The 26,840-nt window shown below is 43.1% G+C and overlaps 2 protein-coding genes across 2 annotated transcripts; one reads left to right on the forward strand and one right to left on the reverse strand.

Moving 5' to 3' along the window:
• On the forward strand, positions 7,443-14,115 carry LOC8085103. The gene is made up of 7 exons (XM_002439722.2): positions 7,443-7,869; positions 8,018-8,097; positions 8,255-8,315; positions 8,905-8,962; positions 9,485-9,542; positions 10,769-10,841; positions 13,720-14,115. Exons 1-7 carry the CDS (start codon positions 7,528-7,530, stop codon positions 13,810-13,812), a joined length of 765 nt encoding a protein of 254 aa, XP_002439767.1. The 5' UTR covers positions 7,443-7,527; the 3' UTR covers positions 13,813-14,115.
• Positions 16,569-23,718, reverse strand: LOC8076877. The gene is made up of 7 exons (XM_002441020.2): positions 22,837-23,718; positions 20,053-20,198; positions 19,782-19,899; positions 18,727-18,828; positions 18,458-18,573; positions 17,723-17,877; positions 16,569-17,628 (listed from the first exon to the last, which is right to left on the reverse strand). Exons 1-7 carry the CDS (start codon positions 23,465-23,467, stop codon positions 17,109-17,111), a joined length of 1,788 nt encoding a protein of 595 aa, XP_002441065.1. The 5' UTR covers positions 23,468-23,718; the 3' UTR covers positions 16,569-17,108.

Consider the following 26,840-nt stretch of genomic DNA (forward strand, 5'->3'; position numbering starts at 1 on the left):
TGGATTGTGATTGGGTGGCTGGGATTCTGGAGCCGGATAAGGTGCCGTAACAGCGTGGACAGCGCTTGTTCTGGTTGTGACAACTCACGAGTCATGGCGATGTCCACGTGTCAAGCTGATGCACTCAGGCGTTCACTAACTGATTGTAGGTGGTTAAAGTGTTGTACTAACTGCTAGGAGGATCTTCAAGTGCCCCATATTCCTTCACCAACCAGGTATTTTGAAAAAAAAGGAGGGAAAAAAATCATCTACAAGAGTTCCTCGTATCTCTTCATCTTTTCGCACTTGATAAACCACATCACATGCGTGTAAATATACGCGTGGCCTGGGAGCACATATCCGGAGAAGTAGAAGGAGGTGGTAAGGAAAAAAAAGAAAAAATAGGGTTTCAGGTGAGAAAATCACAAGACAAAGATCATGGAAATAAATTTAGGGTTCCTAATGCATAACATGAGACTATATCGTGGGAAAAAAAGTGTTGAGAAAAAAACTTTTAAGATAAAAATATAAGAAACTCTTGAAGATAACCTCTTTTTTCTCCCCATACTAATTTGGGAGTTGGCAAACACTATATTTTGAGAAACAAAATATAAGGAACACTTGGAGATGCTCTAAAGCCTTCTTGAACGCGCCTTTGGTGTGCTGCTCCAGTTTGCATATTAGACGTGCGAGTCCATGTCATACCAAACGATGATTTTGCAAAGGCGTCAAAACCACTAATAGAAGCTGCATACGCCTCATCTGTCAAAAATTCCAAGCAGCAGCCAAGACTCGTGTTATGGGAAACCATGATAGAAAAAACCTATGAATGATGAGACCCAGAATAAAGCTTGTATCAAAAGTTCGAAAGCAGCATCCTTGCCCGTGTAGTGAGACCAACGACTTCAAAGACATTCTCTTCTACGTGGAACATAAACTTTAGTTGAGGCTAACAAGACTATTGTTTGAGTCGGAGGTGCCTAAGGGCATCCACAAATGTTGCAAAAACTGGTATATAAGCCAACCAAAATAGTCCTGATGTATGTCCATTTTATGAAGTGTTATGTGTAGATATTCGAACTAAAATCCATATACATATAGATGGGCCACAAGCAAATAAAATATACTACTTTTTTTCTTCCTCTTCGATCGCTACCACACGTGTTTTGCTTTCTAAGGGCACATGCCCTCATAATATGGACCACAGAATTCGCTCTAAGATTCATGCCCAGCAGGAGAGAGACAACTTTCTATTGTTTGTCTCCTATTGAGTACGAATCTCAGTACGAATCATGTGGTTCACAATGTGAGGGTATGTACCCTTAGAGGCAAAAAAACTGTGTTCTGTCTATTGCATCCCACGAGTTCATCGAACGTCGCAGATCCATAGCAAGGCGATTGGCAAAAAGACTGACGATGAAACTGACGTGGAGGACGCGAGCGAAGGGGCCTGGAGACTAACCTCCCGTCAATGATGAGCTCTAGCTCAAAGAACACGGCGGCTACCCACACACAACAATGTCACAGCCCTAACTATCAAAGTGCGCAGCAAGGTCATCACCCTATATAGCCATCCATGCACCTACTAAGGCTATTCTTAATAAGGGGTTTCATGTTCTAGCTAGTTTCCAAGACATCTTCTTTTAGAAATAGTGCACAAGAGTTTCATCCTCATAAAACTCTCTCTGCTCCCATAAAACTTTTATCATCTTTCACTTTATTAATATAGTGTCATATCAGCATATTTAATGTCCATAAAACTCTAATAAAAATCATATTAAGACTAGCCTAAGGCCACCACTTGGCCATCGACACAGCAAGGCCACCGTCTTCGGACGTCCGTGCCCAGCGAGGGTTGTTGCAAAATGTCTTCGATTAAGGCCGATTCGGGGAACCAGACCAATTCGAGAGGGATGGGCAGAACCAGAGATGGCAGCGCCACAGCGCGAAGGAAGGTGGAGGCGAACATGTCTGCAAGGAATATAAATGTATTTTTTTATTGGTTGGTTTTGTCTTACAAATAACGTAACTTATATACATAGGTCCTGTTTGGATACTCTAGCTCGGCTGGAGGTTAGAGTTAGTTTTCTGAACTAGCTCTAGTCGAAGATGTGTTTGATGTAAGAGTTAGAATGACAATAAATATGGTTATCTACCATTTTACTCATTTAAACCATCTTGGTATCCGGATTTGGTGTGGTAGGCTCTCGTGCGAGCAGGGCACCAACGGCCATGGAGGGCACACGGGGAGGGCGAGCAAAGAGGGCGCGACCGTCAACTAACCTCGGTGGTGGATTGGTGCGGCGGCGGTACCGCAGTCGCCAGGATGATCCCGTGCGGTCTGAGTTAAAAAAAAGGAATTATTGTGGGTCCCATTAGAACTAGCCTAAATAATTACTTCTTTGAGGGGATAGTTTTTTTTGGGTGGGCTAGTTGCAAAAAACTAGCTCTAGCCCTCCTGTTTGGCTACTTTTGGGCTAGTTGAGCATAAACTAGCGCAAACTGGCTCTAGCCCCTGGATCCAAACAGGGCCATAAATTATGTTATTCTGTGATGCCCAGTAATATATATAGAATGCTTTATGATATATTTTATAATTTTCATGTAAATTTAAAAATAAAAAGTTATTTAGATATTTCTCTAAAAATTTAAAGGTATGGTACTAAGTTATTATCGTATAAAAAGTTATGTGCATATGTATAACTTTGTAATCTTTTATATAAAAGAAGTTATGGAAATGTTTTTTTTCTAAAAATGAGACGTGTGATTGACCATGTCGCTATTTTTTCCTTTTTGATAATAGTTACATCACTTGTTAATAACTAAAGAACAAAATTAGGAGATCATCGTTCTAAATACAATTTTTCTTTATATGCATAGCATGCCTAGCTAGCTTATATGTCGCTTAGGCCTTGTTTAGATGCAAAAAGTTTTTGGGTTTTGACACTGTAGCATTTTCGTTTTTATTTGACAAACATTGTCTAATTATGGAATAACTAGGCTTAAAAGATTCGTCTCGTGATTTACAGGTAAACTGTACAATTAGTTATTCCTTTTATCTATATTTAATACTTCATGCATGTGCCGCAAGATTCGATATGACGGAGAATCTTGTAAAGTTTTGGGTTTTTGGGTGTATCTAAACAAGACCTTAGTTTGCTTCCCTAATGCAATGTTCAATGAAAATATCTTGAAACCTTTATGTATCGCAGAAACTGAATTAAGCAATGATACCACTGTAGTACAGTCGGACTAGACAATCAATCAATCGCAACTTACATGTAGTGCTAACATGAAGGCGGGTTTTTTTTCCTTAAAGATACATGCCCTCACTCTCATACCTATTGAATTCGTTTTGAGTGTGAAAACACACATCTTACTGCTTTGCGATGTGTGTTTGCACACTTCTCAAAATGAATTCAATGAATGAAAGAGTGAGGACATCTACCCTCAAAGCAAAATAAACCTTACCGTGCTAACATCTTTCTTCCTTCAAAGCGTAGACTTCTACCATGGATCACTACTACAGAACAGGGCTTTGGACGATGCTCGAAATCTACAATTATCTCGGCTTTTTTGCGCCCCAGGGTTAAAAAGACCTTTAGTTCCGGCTCGTAAAATGCACCGGGACTAAAGGGTCCTACCCAAACGGCTACCTGTCAGGGCTGTCGGAGCAGGATCCTTTAGTCCCGGCTCGTGTTACGGACCAGGACTAAAGGGGTCCCTTTAGTCCCGGGGCAGGTCACCAGTCGGGACTAAAGATTTAGCCCCGGTTGTTGGCTTGCCCCGGGACTAAAGGGACCCATTTTAGTCCCTGTTCTTTCTTCAGCTCGGGAATAAAAGCCCACGCTATAAATCCCTTCCCTAACCGAGATCGAGCCCATTCAAATTTCAGTGAGCAGTTCTTACTTGTTCTTGCTCTTGCCATTGCTTGTTCTTCATCTCCGACACCCATTGATGATCTTCTTCGACGCCATCATTGTTTCCTCGGATCTAGGGGTAACTAACTTCATCCTCTCTTATCTTTTTGACGTTATTTTTTGTTCTTATGATTTCTCCTCCATTTTAAGCTCAAAATCAATTGTTATAGTTTGAATCGACATCGTCGGCGCCCATTGGTGATCTTCTTCGACTCGTCATTGACTCTTCGTGTTTAGAGGTAACTAGCTTCATCCTCCCATATTATCTAAATGTTGTTTTTGTTCTTGTGATTTCTCCACCATTTCGAGCTAAAATTTACTTGTTAGTTTGAATTCATAGCTTAAATTAGTATTCGTAGCTTAAATTAGTAACCATATATATAATATTTCATGGTTTGCTACAAATTAAAGAATTATAGTGTCTTTTTTAATCTTTCTTCTATATATAATTGAGATCATAAAAGGAATTTAATTAATAGGGTTCATCAAATCCACTTGTTAGCTAGACTTGTTAGTTTGAGCATGTACAAAGATTTTGAGCATAAAGTTCATCAAATTGACTTGATATTTTTTTATTGCTAGATAGTATCCATTATATTTTTCATGTTTAAAACAAGACAAGTATAGAATTTTTTTATAGTGTCTTTTTATTTTTTTTGTTAGAAAATATTATGTTTATAATAGAGAATAGACAAAAATTAAAATAAAATCATGCATAGTTTAAATAAATGAGTATGGATATAGTAAATGGCAACCGTGACCGGGTCCTTAATTAGTCTCTCATCACCGGATCCAAAGCGTCTGCGACCGGATTTTCCTCTCATTGCTTGCGGCGAGTGTAAGCAGAAGATTGTGAAGGAGTACCGAGTGAAAAAAGAGGGAATCAACAATGGTCGTATTGGTAGCAAAGAATACATATTGGAAAACCTATTGTATAAATAAAAAAAACTAAAAAAATAGAACTGAAAAGAAAAGAAAAAGAAAAAATAAGGAGCCCCTTTAGTCCCGGGTGGTATTACTAGTCGGGACTAAAGGGTGTTGCTGCGTGGCACCGCTGGTAGCACCCTTTAATCTCAGCGGGTAATACCGTTCGGGACTAAAGGGTGGGGTTTTGGCCCAGTTGCACGGAGCCGGAACTAAAAGGGGAGGCCTTTAGTCACGGAAACGTAGTCCCCGCTCAGAATCCAGGGCTAAAGTCCCTTCCCGACCGAGACTAAAGGCCGATTCTATAGCAGTAGATGCAAGGTGAGGGACATAAGTATCTGACGCTGCCACCATGCTCCCGAGCCATCTCTGATCATTGCTCCAGCAGCAAAAACCTTTCGTAGGTTTCTGTCAACCTTGACATAGCTTAGCTCCTTTTCTTTTTGCCAATTTATAATTCTTTGCTAGAGTAGCAATATAGATAGACCTGATCTTATCGTATGTTCTCTGCATACATGAGATGTTGTCTCTCCCACGGTCCCACACCAAAGGAACTAGCCTCCTGTTAGTAGGCCCTGTTTAAATTGGAGATAAAAAAATTTTTGAGTGTCACATCGGATGTGTCGGAAGGATGTCGGGAGGGGTTTTTAGAAACTAATAAAGAAAACAAATTACATAGCTCATCTGAAAATTGCAAGACAAATCTATTAAGCATAATTAATCTGTCATTAGCACATATGGGTTATTATAGCACTTAAGGCTAATCATAGACTAATTAGGCTTAAAAGATTCGTCTCGCGATTTTTAACTAAACTGTATAATTAGTTTATTTTTTATCTACATTTAATGTTCCATACATGTGACCAAAGATTCGATGGGATGGATCAAAATTTTTAGGTAGGGACTAAACAGGGCCAGCTCGGCCAAGCCTATCCCATAGGCCTTGAACTTGTTCTCCTCTTCGAATTACTACTCTAAATGATAGAGCCAGACCGATCCGTTTCCCGAAGTTGCGTGATCTTCTTCTAGACTACTAGGATCTTCGTACCACTATTATTGCTCGATCACGTGAGAATATCATATGCTTAATGTCCTCCGCCCTATACATTCCCGCACAACGGGCCACCACCATTGTTAATAATGTGTTTGTTGGCCAAGATCGCCCCGACATAGCATCAGTCCATGGAGAGCAGTCCATATGAAAATCTTGATCTTCCCTAGCACTTCAAGCTTCTACAAATTCTTTTCCAAACTTACGGTCTGCTCACGCAACGACCTTGGGCCACACTGATTCTTGGCCCAAATTTCTTTTTTCATTGGCCATGATAAACTGATCTCACTTAGAACATCAACGACCTTGGGCCACACTGATCAAATTTCTTTTTTCATTTGCCATGATAAGCTGTTCTCACTTAGAACATCACATTTCTATTATAGTGCCAGGCCACATAGTCTCTCTTCCCGGAGTGATTGGTATCTGTAGAATACGGTTTGCATCACACCCCAGAAGATAGACTGCACCAAGAATCTGTGTCCCACGTTGAGTCAATAGGTTTGATCAATTCATCCACTATTGTTAAGATATTATTTCCTCTAGGCGTTCGTATCTTTATGTTGTGATTGCCGAGAACCCAATTATCCTGCCAAATATTAATCTGCATGCTATCTCCAACCCTCCAAACCCACTAGTACATTTTGCCATATATGAGCTGCCACCTTTCAATCTTGCTTTCAACAGCTTATCGTCAGGATAGCAATGAGCTCTGAGCACCTTGGCACATAGAGATTCCCGACGAGAAGTCTCCAAACTTAGGCCTTGTTTAGTTCACCCTAAAAACTAAAAAGTTTTCAAAATTCCCGTCACATCGAATCTTACGGTACATGTATGAAGCATTAAATATAGATAAAAACAAAAACTAATTACACAGTTTACCTGTAAATCATGAGACGAATCTTTTCATCCTAGTTAGTTTATGATTGGACAATATTTACCACAAACAAACGAAAATGCTACAATAGCGAAATCCAAAAACTTTTTGCATCTAAACAAGGCCTTGCTAACATCGCCAAGTTGAAAGATTGCCTTTATGCTTACACCGTTCTTGTCAATAAATCCTCTTATAATCATGGTCATCATTCCACATATAACGTTGTTATTTCTTTGCAAATGTTTCTTAGAATTTTAAACACCATCATCGTATGAAGTGGTACAGCTTGAGCAATGAATTTAATGAGAATCTCCTTGACTCCCAAACTCAGTTCCTCATCAAACTCGAAGTTCTCACGTTAATCAGACATGCCACATCAGTTGGGCCTTGTTTAGTTTACCCCAATAATCAATTTTTTTTTAAGATTCTCCATCATATCAAATTTTACGGTACATGCATGAATCATTAAATATAAACAAAAACAAAAACTAATTATACAGTTATCTGTAAATTGTGAGATGAATCTTTTGAATATAGTTAGTCCATGATTGAACAAAAATTATCAAATGAAAATAAAAATGCTACGGTTCCCAAAACCCAAAAAATTTCGAAATTGAAAGGCCTTAACAAAAAATCACCACGTTTCTCTTCCAGTGGCCCCGCCTCAGCGCCACGTTTAGCGCCACACCGCTTATCCGAAATCACCCTCGTGTGCTCGCTCTCTCCACGGCTCCAAACCGCACTCGGCCCTCGTCTCCGCCGCTCGGCGCGGCGCCATGGCCCCCGCCGCGCTCCTCCCGCTCGCCCCATTGCCGCATCACCCGAACCCACCACGGCGACCTCTGTGCCGCTGCGGGGCCTCGCGCCGCGGCTTCACCGTCCACACCGCCATCGCCATTGCCTCGGCCTCCGCCTCCGCCTCCGTCTCCGCCCCCACCGCGGCCGCGGAGGCGACGTCACCATCTCCGCCCCCCTCGCCGCCAACGCAAACGCCTTCCTCTAACCCGGGATCCCCGGTGCTGGGCGGCATCGCGAACACGAGGTCCTGGTCGCAGTACTACGGCAGCGGCTTCTCCATCCGCGTGCCTCCGTCCTTCGACGACATCCTCGAGCCCGAGGTAATTACAAACCTGAACTGCTTCTTCTCTCCTACGTTCCATCTTCCTCCTGCGGTTAGGGTTGCTGGCCGTTGCGGGGTTGCGGGGGAGCTCAGTGTTTGGTTTCGAATTGGTGAATGCTGACTCCTTCAGTCCTTCCGCGTCTCAGGAGTACAACGCCGGGATGACATACTACGGCGACAAGGCCAAGCCCCGGGCGTACGCGGCCCGCTTCGCGTCTCCAGATAGGTAGGTAGGTAAGGCCTCGCTCTACTCCATGAACTGCGGACATTCCAGTTCTGTACATTTGTCTCAATTTCACAAGGATGCTGTAGGAATAAATTTTGGCGGTGATGTGTTGCACATGCTAAATGCGGAGTGCTCTCTGCTCCTTTGTTTGATGTAGGGATGAGCTCATAAGTGTGGTGATTAAGCCGTCAAATCAGCTCAAGATCACATTCCTAGAGGTTATAAGAGCTTTGCCATTTTAGTGTTTTTGCCAGAGATCTGTAACCCCCCTTGAATTTATCTGTTCTCTGCACTATATAGTAAAAAATTGGCATGACATTTCAGAGCAGGTCAAGTGATATGTGTTCTCACATCAGTTTAGAGCATTCTCTTGTATCCTTGAAATATACAAGATAGAACATAGACAAGCTTGTTAAAAGGAGTTCGAACATAGACAAACTTTGTAGACTCATAGCTTTCTTAATAATTATATCTGGCATTCTGGCATCAGAGTGAGTAGTCTGTAAGCTTGTCAATAGCTGATACGACACCCTTATAGACAAGCACTTGTATCATCACTTGAACTGGCTCTTATTACTTTTTAGTGCGATGAATTTCCAAAGTTTATTGAGGTTGAGTGTTTAACAATAAAAGGGCACACCAGCATAGGATTGAGTATGACCAAAACCTTCTATGTAAAGAAAGAGTCAATTGATAAGGCATTATCAGATGCATTGATGCTGCCACTGATTTGTTCACCATGAAGGAACTTTATATGGTTTGTGCATGACCATTTCTAAATGATGTTCCACAAATATTTGTTTGCAGGCAAAAGATATAACTGATTTGGGAACTCTAAAGGAGGCATCCAAGATATTTGTACCTGGTGATTTCTGTTATCTTAGAATTGGATGCTGCTCTGTTTTCTTTACAAACAAATTAGATGACAATGAATATGAAGCGTTCACATATTTCAAATATCAATGGTGAAAATTAATCAATGTTGAGCCTAGCTTCCTGTGGTTTGTGCATTCTAAATGAGACAGTTCATTTTATGATCAGCCTGACACATATTAACGTTTACAGTTTTGACTTACTTTGCGTCCAAGTTTATAAAGCTAGCAAAAATTGTGCCACTTACTGTCATGATTAGTTGCACAAATAGGAAGCCTGTTTTAGCCATTATGTTTTTCGAGACCTTTTTGTTTAACATTATATAGTGTCACTATTTCAAAATTTTCCCTTTTCATTACAGAAATATGGACTGAAAAGTTAAATTGCATTCTAACACACAAAGAAACATTGATAAGGAAAATATGAAGCGAGAATATAATATTAAATTCTAAAACATTGACATGATGTACTGATCTGGATGAATTGCCTTATATATTTTTGTTTTGTTTTGTAGCTGGTGCAAAAGTATTCTCAGCTCGAACAATTAGAGTTAAGGAAGAGGAGGATATTAGGTACTATATGATCTTTGTACTAGTTTTATAGAAAGAGTAATGTCCATCACCGGTCCCTAAACTTGTTCGCTTATGTCATCATAGTCCCTAAACTTGGAGATCTCCCGTATAGGTCATCAAACTTGTTCAATTGTGTCATCCCAGTCCTTAAACTTGGTTTTGAGTCTCATCTAAGTCAAAATAGGGCAAATCTAAAAACTCTATATCAAAAAATAGTTCATATCTTTTTCATATGAACTCGAATGAAGACAAACTTTATATAAAAACTGTAGCCATCAACACGATCTACAACTTTACAGTTGAAAGTTTTTAAATTAAAATTGTTTAGCGTCCCAAAATATTTTTGTAAGTTTATAGATTTTGAAATTTAAAATTTAAAATTAAATTTTGTGACACTAAACAACTTTAAATAAAAAACTTTTTAACTACAAAGTCGTAGATCGTATCGAGAACTATAACTATCATATAGACCATGTCAATATCCAAGAGACCAAGATTGTTGATAATTTTAAATTTTGAATTTCAAAATCTATAATCTTACAGTAATATGTTTGGACCATAAAAAGATTTAATTCAAAAACTTTTCAACTACAAAGTTGTAGATCGCGTCGAGGGCTACAATTTTGATATAAAGTTTGTCTTCATTCAAGTTCATATGAAAAAGTTATGAATTATTTTTTGATGTAGAATTTTTAGATCGTGCTGTTTTGACCGAGATGAGACTTAAAACCAAGTTTAGGGACCGAGATGACACAATTGAACAAGTTTGAGGACCTAAACGGGTTATTTCTAAGGGGGTGTTTGGTTGGGGTTGGTAAAGTTTAACAGTTACTGTAGCATTTTCGTCTTATTTGAAAATTAGGCTTAAAAGATTCGTCTCGCAAATTACTCTCTAGCTGTGTTTTTAGTTTCGTAAATAGACTATATTTAGTGCTCTATGCATGTGTCCAAACATTCGATGTGATGGGCGGTAAAGTTTACCGGAGGAAACCAAACACCCCCTAAGTTTAGGGACTGGATGACACAGATGAACAAGTTTGAGGACATTAACGGACTATTTGCGAGTTTAGGGACCGGGATGACATGACGGTACAAGTTTAGGAGACCGGTGGTGGACTTTACTCTTATAGAAAAATATCTAATTAAAAATATTCATAGTTATAAATAGCATCTAAATTCATAAATAGTTTTCCTTTGTAATTTGTTCACGAGTAATTTTTCCACAGGACATATTACTTCTATGAATTCAGTCTGGACAAGCAACACGTTGCTGTGATGGCTACCGTGAATAGTGGGAAGGTACTCAGCTGTTCTTTTGATTCACATTCTTAAATGAGTATTGATTCCTACGCATTTGCACTTTGAGTTGGATTATATCTACTCCATGTCTACTATGCTGCTTTCTGTTACTCCCTCTCCTGAAATATAAGGGATTTTCAGTTGTCTTAAGTGAAACCATCCTAATTTTGACCATCTTAACTATTGTTATTCTTTTCTGGAAACTTAGGATGGTTTGACTTAGAAAAAAACTGGAAATATCTTACATTTGAGGATGGAGGGAGTATATGTTTTCTTTCCTTCATCTATTTGTATCACTACTTTCTCTGTTTCTTTACTACTAGGGGCTTAGATTCTGATGTTTAAATTTTCCTTTGAGAATAGGCAAATGTACAACAGAACCATATAGGCACAACACATATATGAAAATCTTAGTTCTGCTATACTTAAACAGCTTGAAAGTTAGAAGGCACGCACTGGTTGTTTAAAATGATGGTGGGTCAAGGAGCTCTCCAACACAACATGCTGTTTTTCATGCTTTGCCATATCATTAGCGATCTGTATAGCACTAAATTTTGTCACCCCATAGAGCAAGATCAGCCATACTAGCGAAGCCAGGCAATTCCAAATTAAGAACCAGAATTTATCCTTAGTGTTGGAACAGGATACCATGGTATGTTTCATGGAATTGCTTTAGAGAGAAGTGCCAGTAAGCATGCAATATCTCGGAGACCTTATTGATCAACAGGGGGTCTGGGGGTCACTTGTGCTGGTTGAAGCAGAGCAATTAAGAAGCGAAAGCTAACTAGAATTACATAAAGAGACAACAAGAAGGAGTGCCATACTGTTGATGCAACACAAAGCATGACAGTACAGTAGTGGCCTATGGAAGGAGCATTAACAGACAGATTGGTGAAGCACATGAATAACATGTCAAAAGTTTAGATAAAAAAATGGAGGGAAAGGTACTAGCCATCATTCAGTGAGTTATCTAGGTAACGCGATTCATGGATGAGTTCTGAAGCTCAAAGAGGCAGATATTGGAACAATGTTTGAAAAATGGAAGGACTGTTCAAATAAATAGCTGTAAGAAGGTGCCATCAGAGCAAACTGAATGATTCAATGCTAAAATGAGCCATCTGAGAACCCAAGGGAGAGTAGTACCTGAGGAAGTAAGAGATGATATAACTAAACATGCAGATGATCAACAACCTGAAGGTCACTCAGAACTATCTGAAGCTAACCCAATAGATTAGTTCTCAACTCTCCTAATCACTGGCAAAGGCAGAATTAACGCCCTGAAGATGCACATGTCACATGTGATCTCTTAGCTAAGGATAAAGCTCCTAGCACTGCCCAGCAGATAACCTGGTCTCTTGCAGAGCTGCAGACAGAGAAACATCTTTGATATTCAGAGCAGTAAGAGCCACCATGGTGAGAAGCATGGAATGTGCAACAAGCTCAACCACAGTAGGACTGAACTCTGGGCAAAGATGCGCAAGGAAGTTAATCAAGTCATACTTCTGATTAAATTTCTCCTTGGCTGCGGAACAGTCACAACCAGGATGGCCTTTGGCATCACGCAGTCCAACTGTCATGTGATATGCGTGAATGCATTGTAAAACTCCTGGATGGACATGTCATGCTGCCGCAGATTATGGTGCCTCTCCAGAAGAGAAACGCGAAGTGCTCAATTATGCGTATAACACTGCTGAAGATACTCCCACATATCTCGAGCTGATGAGACCAATAAATTGTAGCTTGATTGGCTCTTACATGCTCATACGATCGTCACTGACCCTCCAGGCTGCAGCAGTCTCTGCATCAACCTCCTCAACAGGAGCCTTGTCAGTGAGATGATGTACCTGACCAATACCCCTGAGTAGCACACACACTGTAGATGCCATAGGTGATAATTCTGGTCATTCAGCTTGCTAATAATATCAGCATAGCATCATGAGAGGCCATAGACTAGGACAGCAGCAAGGACAAGCCACAGCAGTGTGAATTGTGAGAAACAGGTGCAGCAGTCAGTCACAAGTCACAGCACACGGACAAGTCCGTAAAGCAGGACCAGATGCACAATGCAGCGGCACCAATCACTTTTGACTCTTTGACCAAAGGCCAAAAGAAAGTAGAAGAATCCAGTGAAACATCCCTTGCTATAAGCTGTTATAATCAGCAGCCGCACGACATGACACAAGTTTGCAGATGTCTTCAGGCAGTGGAAGATTAGGTGGCTGCAGATTTCTCCAGCGGTGGTAGCTGCAGCAGGATGGCCCTGGGCAACGGCGCTTCACTGAGCGCCTAGAGCACCGCCCGAGTCTGGACTTCAGATGCCGGAGTCTGGGGTGGGAAGAGACTGGTATTCAAATCAGGCCGCCAGGAAAGTCCCTGCCGGCAGCACTCTATCAGATTGCACTGCTAGCAGCCGCTGAAGGCGACTCCAGTACAGATACTGACACAACTACAGCAACTGGTTTTGGAGGGCAGCAACCAGCAGAGAGCCGGCTGACTTGCTGGTGGAATAATAATCAGATCAACGACAGAGGACAGTTTCGGCCTAGGCCCTTAACGTTAGACCCAAGCAGGCATGGCGAGATGTTCAATGGGCCAGCCTGCCCAGACATATATGGGCCAAATATATTACTGTACCACGTATATCAAGTCATTCTCTTTATTCTGGCCAGGGAAGTAATTTATCAAACTTTTGTTCCTATCATATCAAAATACAAAGTAATCAAACTTTGTATTTTCAAAATAACCCTTAATTTGTTGAACTGAAACTTATGTTAATCTTTAGCTAGTTCTTATAGAACTCACCTTATTACCTTAGACAATTGCATTTTCTTCCTGATTCTTCAATTTTCTTGAATTTTGTGTTGTCATGTGGTGACAGACGTACATTGCCGGCGCTACTGCTCCAGAGATGAAATGGGGTGACGACGGCGTGAAGTTGCGTTCGGCTGCCGTATCTCTATCCGTTTCATGAATGATTGTGCAAAAGATGACAAGAAAAAGGATTGGGATACAATTCTCGGATTCAGCAGTATGCATAGAGAGATCGATTACTATCCTAGTCATGGAAAGAAGGTAAATAGATTTATTAGTCGGCAAAAGCAACAAAGCACTGGATGAGACTGCACAAGGTTTCAGTCAAGTCTGTAAACGATTTTGGAAGTGGATATATATTTATGAAGACTGGCATCATAAGTGAAATTTGATTATTGAAATCTTGTTTACCTACAACTGATATGTTCATTCTAAATTGTAAGCTGTTTTCATTTTGTTTTAAGTCAAACTTTTCTAGTCTTGGCAATGTACACACAAATCTACAATATTCCCCCATTGCAAATTATAAGTCGTTCAAACATAGCAAATTCGATGTACAAAAAAAACAAAGCGGCTTATAATTTAAAATGAAGAGAGTATCAAATAAAATTTATCGGCTACACTATGGAATTTAATTTGAAAATGTATTTAATTGATATTGTAGACGTTGATTGTATAAACTTGGTCAAAGTTAGACCAGTTGGCTTTAGACAAAAATAAGTTCTCTTAGGACAAGTTAGAAGACTACTCTTTACACAATTCTAATAGCTTGATTTCTCATGTGCATAGTAACTGGGCACCATTCCTCGGACTCAACATTCATGCAAGCAAGTGGCCAGTTAATCGAGTGTGTGAGCAAGATAAGTAAACCAAACATATGATCTCAATGGATGCAGAAGTAAGGGCATCTGCAATGGTTAGAGCTAGTTATTAGTTCTAAGCCAACTTCTTAAATACTGCTAACTTTTATCACATAGTTTAGCTTTTAACATAGATTGTCTTACATGACACTCACATAACCTTGAAGTACTCCCTCCGTCCCTGAAAGCTACAACTTTTAGAGTTGTCCTAAGTCAAACTTTTAAAACATTGACCAAATTTATAGAAAAAAACACTAAGATTTATAGTACCAAATTAATATCATTAGATTTATCATTGAATATATTTTCATAAGATACTCATTTTATTTCATAGATATTGATGCTTTTTTATATAAAGTTGGTCAAAGTTAAAAAAAGTTTGACTGACACGGATTTTAGGACTTGAAGCTTTTAGGGACAGAGGGAGTATATGCAAGAGCTTAGTTCTTGGTCAAAGAGTTAATTTTTCTCTCTTATATTAAAATATAAGAAAAATGCTTAGAGTTAGCTTAGGTGCCCTAAATGTCTTTCTTGGTCTTTGTGCCCAAGATGGTCGCGCCTTATTAGGCAGAGAGAGAGAGAGAGAGAGTACTCACCAAAACACTTGGAACTTATTAATTTCAATAGAATATTTAGTGAAATTTGAGTTTGGGCTCCAAATTCAAGAGGTCGTTGAAATCAAGGTGAAAAAAGACTGTCAGACATTCTCGTCGAATCGCTCGGGCGATAGAGCAAGACATTCTACTATGGTGATGACCATGGCTCATCCTTGATCAGGGCAAGAACTTATTGGAAAAGTTGTCGTTCAACTTCCACTTCCGCCGAGGGAGCATCAACTTTAGCCATTGCCTCAATTACTGAGGATGTGGCAGCGCCTTGAAGGTGGAGGAAGAAGGTAGAGGGGTGAGCATGATGACAACAATATGGTGCTGCACAGGGATTGGAATGTGGAGATTCAGAAAGAGGGGCAATATGGATAGAGTGCTAAAAACGAACATGTAGACTTCTCCTTGTCAGGACCGAAGCCACATTCAGCATTGAAGACGCGAGGGGCAAAGTGGGTCTGAAATAGCGTCTTAAGGGCAGTCCCAATAGATGATTTCTAGTTGTAGAATCCAAAGATAATTAATGTCTATAGAAACTATCCTCCTCAACCCATTGTTTTCATAGCAATATTTATTCAAAGGATAAATTAAATGATGCATTGAAATGAGATGGATCAATTATGGCAACAACTCTCTACAGCACACACGATGCCACATTTTCATGTTTAAACAGACATCAACAAATCAGACGCTGGAAAGAAAGGAAAACAATCAGGTTGCCACCGGTAATATTGTGTAGTAATCTTTAAAAAATACAAGGCTAAACCACTAGGATTTGTATTGCTGAATGTACACTATAAAAATATTATGTGTCATATTAACATAGAGAACATGGCAGCAGCAGCATGGAGTAGTTTATCCTACCACTTGATCTGGGGAAAAATACAATCATTTAGAGCACTGTCGCCATCTCTTGGACACTACAACTTTAACTTTCACTGGAGCCCATCGGAGATGACAAGCAGGAAAGCCTGCGGCTTGAAGATTTGGAAGAGGTGGAGATGCTGCTGCTGCCAGGACGGCAGGATTACCGGCGTCAGAGGTGGATCCATGTGCAGCAGGAGCACTGACGCGAGGGGAAAGAGTCACGCGGGAAACTAGAGTGGAGAGCGCGTGTGCCGGCGGCGGCGACGCAGCGGATCTGCATAGACTCGACTGGTTTCTCCCCAACGGGATTTGGGCGATTTCTTCACGTCTCGATTCCAGGGAAGACTCGGTTTCGTGGTGGAGAAACCGTTTCTCTCTTTTGCCCTCTCTTTCCTCATTAATTCACTTGCCACATCAGCAAAACATTTATGTTACAGCCTAATTAATAGATATAGAAACCACTATAAATACACCATTGGGACTGCCCTAATAGTCCAGGACATGTATGATATCCCGAGACTAACTTGGTAAAACTCATGTACCAAACACGCTCTAAGATATAGCTAAGATTGACATCCAACAAGTGAGCAACACAAGATGCATCTTTTACCTATATATATATAGGACTCCAAACTCAGCATGAGATGCATGCATGGCAACATCCATCAGGTTCTTCCCGGAACGGAAAAAAAGGGGGGAAAGGATGAAAACAAAAGGAAAACCCTGTCCTGATTCTGAATTCACCTATCCCTAGTAGACCCATACTCTTCTACCGCTTCTGAACTCCGCTACTCACTCACAAAGTCACAAGTCACAAACCCGGCTAAATTACAGGCGGACCAAAAGCCCTCGAGAAAAGAAAAAAAAACACACACACACAGGTCACCAAAATACACAGACGTTCAAACTCAACTGCCCGCGCGTTTTGACCATTTCTTCTTCTTCTTCTTCTTCTTCTTCTTCTTCTTCTTCTTCTTCTTCTTCTTCTTTTCTTTTCTTTTTTTTCCTTTTTTTTTTGCCTCGACGACGAGAGAAAAAACACTCCAATAACCCTACGAATTAAACGGTGGCTCATTGCATCGGGTCCTACTTGGTTCGACGGCGACGTGACGTCGGGCGGGTCCTCAGCCCTGCGCCTCGATGGGCGACATCATCGCCGAGAACCGGCGCTTCTGGATGCGCGGCGGAAGGTGCTTGTTGTACCGCTTCGGCCCGACCGTCCACGGCAGGAACACGCCGGTGCCGCTGCGGCCCATCCGCTTGCTGATGTTGCCGCCGCCGGTGCCCGACGAGGCCATCACCATGGGCCTCGCAGGCGCTGCGGCCACCATCATGACGGGCGCGCGCATGGCCATGCCCCAGGCCGCGGGCGCCAGCACGGCCTGCGGTGTCGGGGCATAACCGATGATGGCACCGCTGACCGGGGGCTTCTGCGTCATGCACGCGGGCGCCGCCACCTGGGAGCCAGTGGCCGGCTGCGGCTGCCAGGGCGTCATAGCCTTGGTGGGGGACGGGAGTGGGCTCAGGTCCACCGGCGTGGATGGCCTCACCCTTGCGAACGTGATGCTCACGCGCCGGTTGGACGACGGACACACCACATGGCGCGCCATGTCGGCACTGTTCCCACGCATCACTAATAGGGACCTGCAGGTTTTCGGAGCGCAATTCCATGGCACATGAGCCTTATGTTTCATCTTAGATAGTATGATTAAATAGATAACGCAATTGTTAAGCTTACCCTTGCTTTAGTGAGAGTGTGAGAGGTCCCTTGTAGTTGCCGTTGCTGTCAGTGACGAGTGACCTGCCAAATGCCATCGTAGTTTCAGACAGCAGAAGAGTGCAAATGGGGTTGTCCAGATGGGGAGGCTTGAAGTAGGGCTGCGAATGTTCATCCTGCGAAACAGATTAACTGACTTGTGAGAACCTAAAATAACACTTGCTCAAGGAAGGGATATTTGCTGTTTGTAAAACTGAGCTATCTATCCACGCCCCGTAGAGAACACAGATGTCCAGGTAGTAACAATTTCTTAGGGTTAATAACAAATTTGTGTCAGTAAGGTAACATCTTTTTTCTTCAGTTTGTGAGCCCTGTAATCTCAACCCCAGTTTTTGTTACTCACTAAATCAAATGTAAAGTTGACAGTCAGACAAATGTTTTTCAATTCTGTTTTTACCCGGCCCCACAATTGGCCAATTGTAGGTTCACTAGAGGATAGTTAACAGAGTGTTTTAAGAGATACATAAAATAAAATTCAAATTTAAACCACTCTCAGTGTGTTATAATTCTAAAATTCTTTATTATTCTATACAGAGGGTGAATGGCCGTAGTTCTGAAAGAGGCCAACTTTATTCAACTCGGGTGAAAGGTACAAGATCTGCACAGATATTATGACTAATAGAAGCGAAAGAGCATTTGATTTCATCGAGTGTGCTGTCATGTTTATTTATATATTAATAAAACATCAACATCTACCTCATCGAAGAAGTTGATGATGACACTGTTTGGCTTCCTGCTTTCTGGTATTAAACGCCAAAGAACAAGGTGGTCAATGACAGCCTGCAGGACAAGGGGGATTGGTTCTGTGTGACCTGTGGACAAGGAGAAAAAAGAGGATATTTGTGACATCATTCACAAGGCATTTCAAATGTCTTCAGATGCCATAGTCATGCAAATATGCTATGCACATGCTTGCCAGTGTAAGCAAGTTGAAGAAAACAAGGTCCTGAGTCTTCGGAACATACAATTAGCTTCCTCTGTGGTAGGTTGAAATAACGGGACACCGAGCTGTATGATCTCCCTCTTGTTTCCTTTGATCTGCTTGTTGAAGAATATGAAAGTCTCACCTAAATTTGAAAAAAGAAAAAGATATATAATAAGCACCGGACTGAACAAGGAATTTGCACCAAGGCAATACTACAAGATACTCGTTTCATTGAGCACGTAAACATACAGTCACATTTAAAAGGGACACAATAGAACACACTGACCAGAGCTAAGAAAAAAATTAGTGGTTTCCAAGTTCAGGTAGCTTACTTGGATGTGATGATTTCAGCCAAAACCCAATGGGAGCATACCCAGGTTGTGGGTTCTATGTCAATTCTTAAGGAGGGGTCAGCATAGTCAGGAACTTAAGAGGTCAGTTGAGGTCTTACTTGGATCAACATTTTGTTGTGCACGACTTTGGACGGACGTTACCATGGCTTGGCACGACCTATTCCAATGAAACAGAAGCGATCTAATACGTTACTAGTATTAAATTATATATTCAGTTCAAAGGTGTTTCTTTTTCATTAAGAGAGGTAAACTTCAAGTTAGCTAAAGGGAAAGACATGTCAAATCAGTCAGCATGTTAGTCACTAGGTTGATTACTTTTGATTGTTAGATTCAAGTTCTACTGTACCTAGGAAGATAGATCAGTAATAGTAATCTAGTTATAAATATCAGCATCTTATATTTTTCTGTTTCTATAATATGGGGGCGACAATTAGTAGGACCTAGGACCCTAGATCTATGAGCCAATTAGCACAAAAATATATAAGACAAAAAAAAATCAGCAATGATAGAAAAGGTAATGAATGATAGCCTGAACTAGGACCACATAGATGCTATGCATATTGTATAAAGCATTTTGGTATCTTAAAGCATCAATGGATGATACAGCAGATTTTTTTTTCTTTCGGAGAAATAACCACATGTCAGTTATGGAAACAACAACAAAGAAATAATACTAAATCTTTTAGACATATAGGTAAACTCCATGAACAAGAACTTCTGAAGCAATAGGAACACGACTTACCTGAAAGTTCTCCATTTCTGCCAGCCTGACGAATTTCATTGATGAAATCTGCAACTTTCACGATCTCCGATGTTGTAAAGACGTCTTCATATATCTTCAAGCCTTTGACGACATTAACCTGGTTGTAGCACAAGATCATGAACATCAGTAAAAAAAGAGTGTAATCAGAAGAAATGAATTTTAAGATGAATAGAAGTGCTACTACTTCCTACAGCATCTCCTAGTCCTTCTGTACAGAAAGATTGCCGAGTGGTGTAAAGTTGGAACTCGCCATGTGCCCCTTCACGGATTCCTTGGCCACGAAACCTTTCTGGATCTTGATCCTCTCAGGACGGGCAATGCACTCCTCGTGGTCAGAGCAGATGGGATAGCTCTCTGGTAGGCTGTGTTCCCCTTGAGATCCTTGATCAGTATGATCTGCTAAGTAATATATATCTCAGAGGCTACCCAACCATTGTTGGATATATACTAGGGCTTGCAACAACAAAAATAAAAGGAAATAGACACCAAATTCGTCAACGAAGCTATCTCATTTAAGGACATAACATCCTTATTACTGGGTATCAAAACTTTTAGCTTTGGAGAAAGCAAGTAAATTAAATTAAAACGCTTACACAAGTATTCGAGGGAGAAAAAAACAGATCCAAGAGAACACAAACATTTCAGTAAAGCAAAATAATCTTCACTTTTCACGCATGGCATGCCAAATGTTCACTTGGGAATTTGTTAGAGGGCAAGGTCCCTCGATCACCACCAACAGGTCCAGTCTATCACCCGTTCAGATTCTCACATATTGTTCTGTCCTGTGCTGTTTTTATCACTCGTTGGATCTTCAAAATATTCATCATAACCCAGGAAGAAATGATTTCGTTTTTGGTTGAATCTCAAGCTGCTGCACCCTTTTGGTGTCACTTTCTACGGACTACAGCATGAATGGAGAGAAAAAAAAGTGCGTTCCATGATATAGTAATAAAGAGGAGAGGGCGTAGACAAGAGATTCGCCAAAGTTGAAAGAAGTGAACGCGGGCATTGCTAGTGTGTCTGTAGCCTGTAGGCGCACGAACCGAATGAAAGCAGGGACCAGCAGCAGCATACATGTCCTTATTGGGCAAGGACGGGTATAAAAGATGATACTCCAGTAACCCGCTCTACTTATATCACTCTCTCCTTTTCTTTCTAGCTTTCGCAATGGTCCATCGCACGCACAAGAAACCCAAGAATTGTTTTCCATCAACTTCCTTTTTAAAAAATAAAGTTATAGTCCATCGGTTGTGAATTTTGGGGGAGATCGACTGAAATCTTCTAAAATCGAGACGGGTTGCCAAAAGGTAAGCTGACTAACAACAGCAGCATCTGGACAAAGCTTAGAACATGATGGCATCATCAATGGACAGCGCATACACCAGCAACGCTGTTGTAAACCCATTAATCAATTCCATGGCACAGCTCAATCGTGCATGTGCAAAGAAATTCAAGAAGCTCCAAAAAGCTCTCCAGTCTCCACCGTACGCCACACCTACCCCTGAAGACTCGACGGGAGCCGCCACGGTCCACTGGCCTTCAGCAACATGGCGTACGGAGACAATAAGTTCATTCGCGAAACCCAGCAGACGGGACCCGTCACAGTACATTCGGCTGATTGGCCAGGGTCCCACGAGACAGTGGCCCACGGGCGACCACGTGTGCGGCCCGGGCTGCCCGGTGCGGCCGATCCGATCGGCGCGGCAGCGGCACCAGATCCAGCCTCTGGCACCCGCCAAAAACCGATCTGGGGGCCAGGTGGTCGGTCTCTCTTGGTGCGTTCATGTGGGTCCATTAACTAGCGTCAGAGGCACGCACGCCGCTGGGGAGCTCGAGTTCAAGGCTGGCGTCAGTGTGGGTGTGGCAGTGTGGCACTCACCGACCGCCCGCTCGTTCCATCAAGTGAGGAGTCACAAGTTCCGTCGAGGCCAACCGTGCTCCTACGCCGATCGATCTGAGAGCGACACATGGGCAGCAATATTCTAAAGCCACGCGCAATTTGCAGACACGGCAACAGCCAATCGCAGCACCGCTGCGCACTTGCACGAACCAGGCCCAACCAGGCTGGTGTGCCCAACTGCAACGGTGGATTCGAGGCCGCTGCCGCCCTCGGCCAGACGGGTCGGGCGGAGACGCCCGAGCGCCCGTAGCTGCACTGCACGTTTAATTAAATAAACTGCTCCTACTCCAACACCATTAGGTGGCGACGCGGAGCTACAGTAAACGCATCGCGTAATTGCAAGAGGCCGCCGTACTGCCACCGGTACTTTTCCGCGGGACCAGGGCAGACCAAAAGGGTGGCCGAGGTGGCCGCGTGGAGGCGGAGCAAGCCGATAAAATGAAAAAGAAGGCCGTCGGAGCCTAGGAGGAAAAGCGGTAGGGTTTTTCTACCCTCGCAACCTCGTGATCCCCCTTTTCACGGGTACTACCTTCTCCGCCGCCGCCACGGCCGACGGCCAGGATTGACCGAGAGGATGGTGACTCGTTGGACATGGACACGAAGAAGAATTATTGGACCTCGCTCTATTTTTCCACTAACCACCAGAAGAAATGGACCCGTGCGCCAGCCATCTCCATTCCCATTTCCCATGAACCAACGCTCCTGTACAACTTTAAGCAATAGTGCCATGATTAAGCGTAATCTGGAAACCTGTTAATCTCGTAAATCGAAAAATATAAATATAAATATAATTTCCAAAAAAAGGCATTATACTACGAGTAGAGTAGTCCTCATCCCGTTTTAGTTAAAACCCAGAAAATAGGAGATTAGTAATAAGAAAAAATACTTGCGGAGGAAGCCACACCTGGCTACCAGATCCAAAAGTTACGAAGCGGCCTAAACTGATTCGACAATTTTAGAAACTCTGCAGTGCTCTACTAGTGCGGACGAAAAGCTAACGGAAACGACGATGGATTCGGCAAATTCGAATCGGAGGTCGGAACATGAACGGGATGCAGCACTCAGCAGGCAGGGTAATTAATTGACGTGAGCACGGGAGGATTTAATTCGCGGGTTGGTAGTGATTGTACTTACGTCCGTCTGCTACGGTGTCGTCTTCCGTGGAGGGGGCCTTCCGCTCCGACGAATCCCCGGAGGAATCCACCTCCGCGTCCTGCTCGTGGTACTCCACGGCGGGGTCGATGACGGTGCCGTCAGCCTCCTCGGCCGCCGGTGCCGGATCCTGTAGTACAGGATCCTGCTCGTGCTCCGGCTCCAGTTCGGGCTCAGGCTCAGCCTCAGCCTCAGCCTCAGCGGGGAGGTCTTCCATGGGCTCCTGGATCACCGTGGACGTGGCCTCCTCCGAGTAGCAGCAGGACCCCGCGACGGCGGCGGCTGCGGCGGCGGCGCGGGCGTCCGCGACGCGGCGCAGCTCGGCGGTGACGTCGGTGACGGGGTAGAACTTCTGCATGTGGAGGACGGGGAACCAGTTGGCGCGGCGTCGGTGGAGCGCGGCGAAGACGGGGTCGTACTCGGCGCCGCCGCCGCCGATCTGCGCCAGGTGGCCGCACAGCGCGTCGATCATCGCGTTGGCCGCGGCGAACTCGCCGCGGAACCACCCGATCACCGCGTCCCTTGCCGCCACCTCGGGCGCCGCGGGACCGCCAGCCGCGGCCGCCGCCGAGCCCACCGGCGACGACCCCGGCATGCCGGCCGCCGTCGTCATCGCTCCCGCGATCGCCAGCAGCCCACGCTCGCTCGTCACAGCCCCGCCCCTCTCCCTCTCGCACTCACTCACTCCCTCCACACACCCCCGTCGGCCGAATTCCCTACGCCTCTCGTCTGCCTCCTCCCCACACCTATCTCTATTCTCTCTTCTCTCTTCTAATGGCGGGCGTTGGTTCCACTCGACCCGTTGTTGGCCCTGGGCAAAACAGAGGACGGGACGACGGACGGTGTGGGGCGCTGGCTCGCCCGGGGCGCTCGTATAAATACCTCGGCGGGTGCGCCCGTGGCCAGCCCCAGGCGGGGCGGGGGTGACGTGGCGGCGAGTCGGGGGCCTAGCGGGGGCGCGGATCCGGCGTCGAGGTTGAATTGCGGTTAGTTAAGGCACAAGGGCCGGGTCGCTTTTACGCTGCTAAGCCTGCGGCCTACGGGGGGGTCGGACCGGGCGGGCCGCGCGCGCCAGCGCCCAGCGCCACCCACCGGCCGGTCCGCCGGGGCTGCTGGCCTGCTGGGACGGACGGTGGCAGCAGCGTCGCTCGCGTCACCGTACAAGTACAACCCCCCACCCCGGACCCGACCTTGGGACGCATGCCGTGCGGCGCGGCCGGGACGTGGGGCCCACGGCGAGGCCTAAGGCCATATATGCCTTATCTGATCCTGGCCGTCCGCTTGGACATGTCCGGCTGCCTTTCACGGCCCGGGTACGTGTGTGTGTGTGTGTGTTTTTCCTTTTTTTTTCGGAAAAAAAAAATGCTAGCGACGTATTGTGGACCGTGGCCATATTCCAAGTGACGTGGAGAGGGGCGTTGAACAAGTGAAGACGACACGGGGATGTTGTAAGGCAGACGTAGAGACAATTCAATGTTTTTGGGACGGTGTTCGGCGAACCAGAGAAAAGGCCTATTTGAGGGTTGGAGCCACGACTAACTAGATGATCTTGTATGTCAGTAGTATGTATGTGCGGTTCTACAGATACTATGCATTTGTGAATTCGTGTTGGTTGTGTTGTAATTTTTCGAGGACATATGACATGAAGATGAGATTGATCATTGTTTCACTTAGAGCATGGTTAGAGGGTGGAAGTATAGGATCAGCCTTTTGGATTGATAGCAAGAATGCAAATTGTAGAACATTGTGGCAGGTCGTAACAACTTTGGGCCTTATTGTTTGAACTGCAGTTTTTGGACATTTGTATTAAAAAAAAAAAGCTAGCTTTCTCACTTTCGTCTTCTATCTGTTGACTTTTAGCTAATGATCTTTGCAATAAATTATTATTTGGCTTCTGGTTGTTGACTTTTGCTATTGAGTTTTTAACAAAATCGTAGCTTCTCGGCACATGAAAAGCTAGGAAATCTTATCTCAGCGTGCTTTTCAACTTTTAAGATGTGTTTGGTAGCGAGAAACATTTTTTGAAATTCTCAAATCTCAATAGAATCACTATAATTGCTGCCAAACACCATGAATAGAAAAACATTTCAGGGAGAATCACATTTTTGTACCAGTGAGAAACATCCAAAAAATTTGTTTTACCCTGATTTTTTAGCTAGTTTCAATAATCCAGCAAGCTAGCCAAACAGTTTCACAAAATAATTTTGCAAAGAAACGTTTCTGAAGAGAATTTGTTTAAGAAACGAGAATCTAGAATCCTGTCTTATTACCTCAGAAGTTAGCTTTCTAGTTTTTTTAGTTTGCTAGTATTTGTTTCATCTTATGGCTTTTGACGAAAAAGTCAGCACAAAAAAACTAGAACAAAATAGCCCCTAATTCTTCCAAGAGTCGGAGAACCAGGAACAAGATGGACTGGAATTAATGTTACCGCCTCAACTTACCAACATGTAACATCATGCACCAATAATGTAAAGCAATATTTATCCTTTCGAAAAGATGTTAGCGATGTATGTTGTAGGTGCAGACGATGTGCAGGAGGCCGCTGAAGAAGTGAAGGTGACAAGGGATAAGGTAACGGATGTCCAATCTTTTTTGTGGATGTTGTTTGGCAAACCAAAACAAAACTATCGGAGCCACAAATGCATTCGATAATCTTGTAGGCTCGATTCACGAAATACTATGCATTGCGCGGTGGGTGTGTTATAATTCTTCTTTCAATGGTTTAATACCCACATAGATTAATCTTCAATTAAGACATGATTAGAGGGTTGAAATATAGGATCAACCTAAAAGAATGCAAATCGTAGAATATTTAGGCTCGGTCGTAACTGCTCGGCTTCCTCTAAGAATTGAACAAACAAAACTTCGCCCATCTCTTCTTTGCAACAAAAGATGGACTAGAATGTTACTATCGGTTCAAGTTACCTGGTCTCAAGGCTAATGGTCCATGTACCATCTTTCTAGAGGACCTATCTGACATCTGACGGGAACATGCTGGAACATTTCAACAGGATGACTTCATACGTCATTAACCCAGAACCTCTAGATTGGCAGAGTTTTCTCCTATTAGTCATGGTAATGACATGACATTGAATTCAAATCCTTCTCAACACGGCCAAGATCGAAAGTAGTAGTAGTATACTTCCGCGCAAGAAAAAAACAAAGCAAAGAAAAGAAAAGATCAAAGTTGTATTGTACTACTGCTAAACACATGCATCTTGTTTGATCTCCATGTTCATCCCCTTTCTTAACTGACTACTAGCGCCTCGGAACTCGCACACTTTCCAACATAGTAGTAAAAACTATACTGGTGCTGTACTGCATGACTCGGTTAAAAAAATAAGAGTGATCTAGGATCTTTTTTTTTAGCGATTCTTTTAAAGTTACGGACCTTGGACACTAGTACTCCTTTGTAGGAGTATTTTAAGGTGGGGCAATACAATATGGAATCAAGTAATGTTCTTGTGAAGTTGGATTAATGTGGTTGTTTATATTGGCACTGATTTTGTTGTGTTTAATAAGGCTGGCTGTGTGGTACATCGTCGATCTGGGTGGTAGGTGGCTGCGCCGGTTCTGGAGTTCCCTTTTGGGAAGCTTTTGCTGGAGAACACACACTGCAGCAACCACCAAAGTATGTGGCATGTGATCAACGATTTTGCACCATCTGATCTGACCTGTTCATGACCCCACCTAGCGTGCATTATGTGGCATCCGGCCAATTTGGTGATGCACGTTTGTCGTTTGGCAAAGCGGCTTGGTAGGTATGATGAAATCAATTGCCTGGCACGACCATGTAATCGAGACCTCAAATGTATTGCGATTTTCTCCTCTCTTTTTTCCCCCTTCAAATATGGCATGCATCGTCCTTCATAGAATATATCGCTGATGGGAGGTAGCTCATCTCATAATATAATTTCAGCTTGTATATATATACTGTATATTTGTATATTTCTGTAGCAGTTTGACTTTTGTATGGTGTGAGATGA

This window comes from Sorghum bicolor, chromosome 9 (genome assembly GCF_000003195.3).
Source record: "Sorghum bicolor cultivar BTx623 chromosome 9, Sorghum_bicolor_NCBIv3, whole genome shotgun sequence".
Taxonomy (NCBI): Eukaryota; Viridiplantae; Streptophyta; class Magnoliopsida; order Poales; family Poaceae; genus Sorghum; species Sorghum bicolor.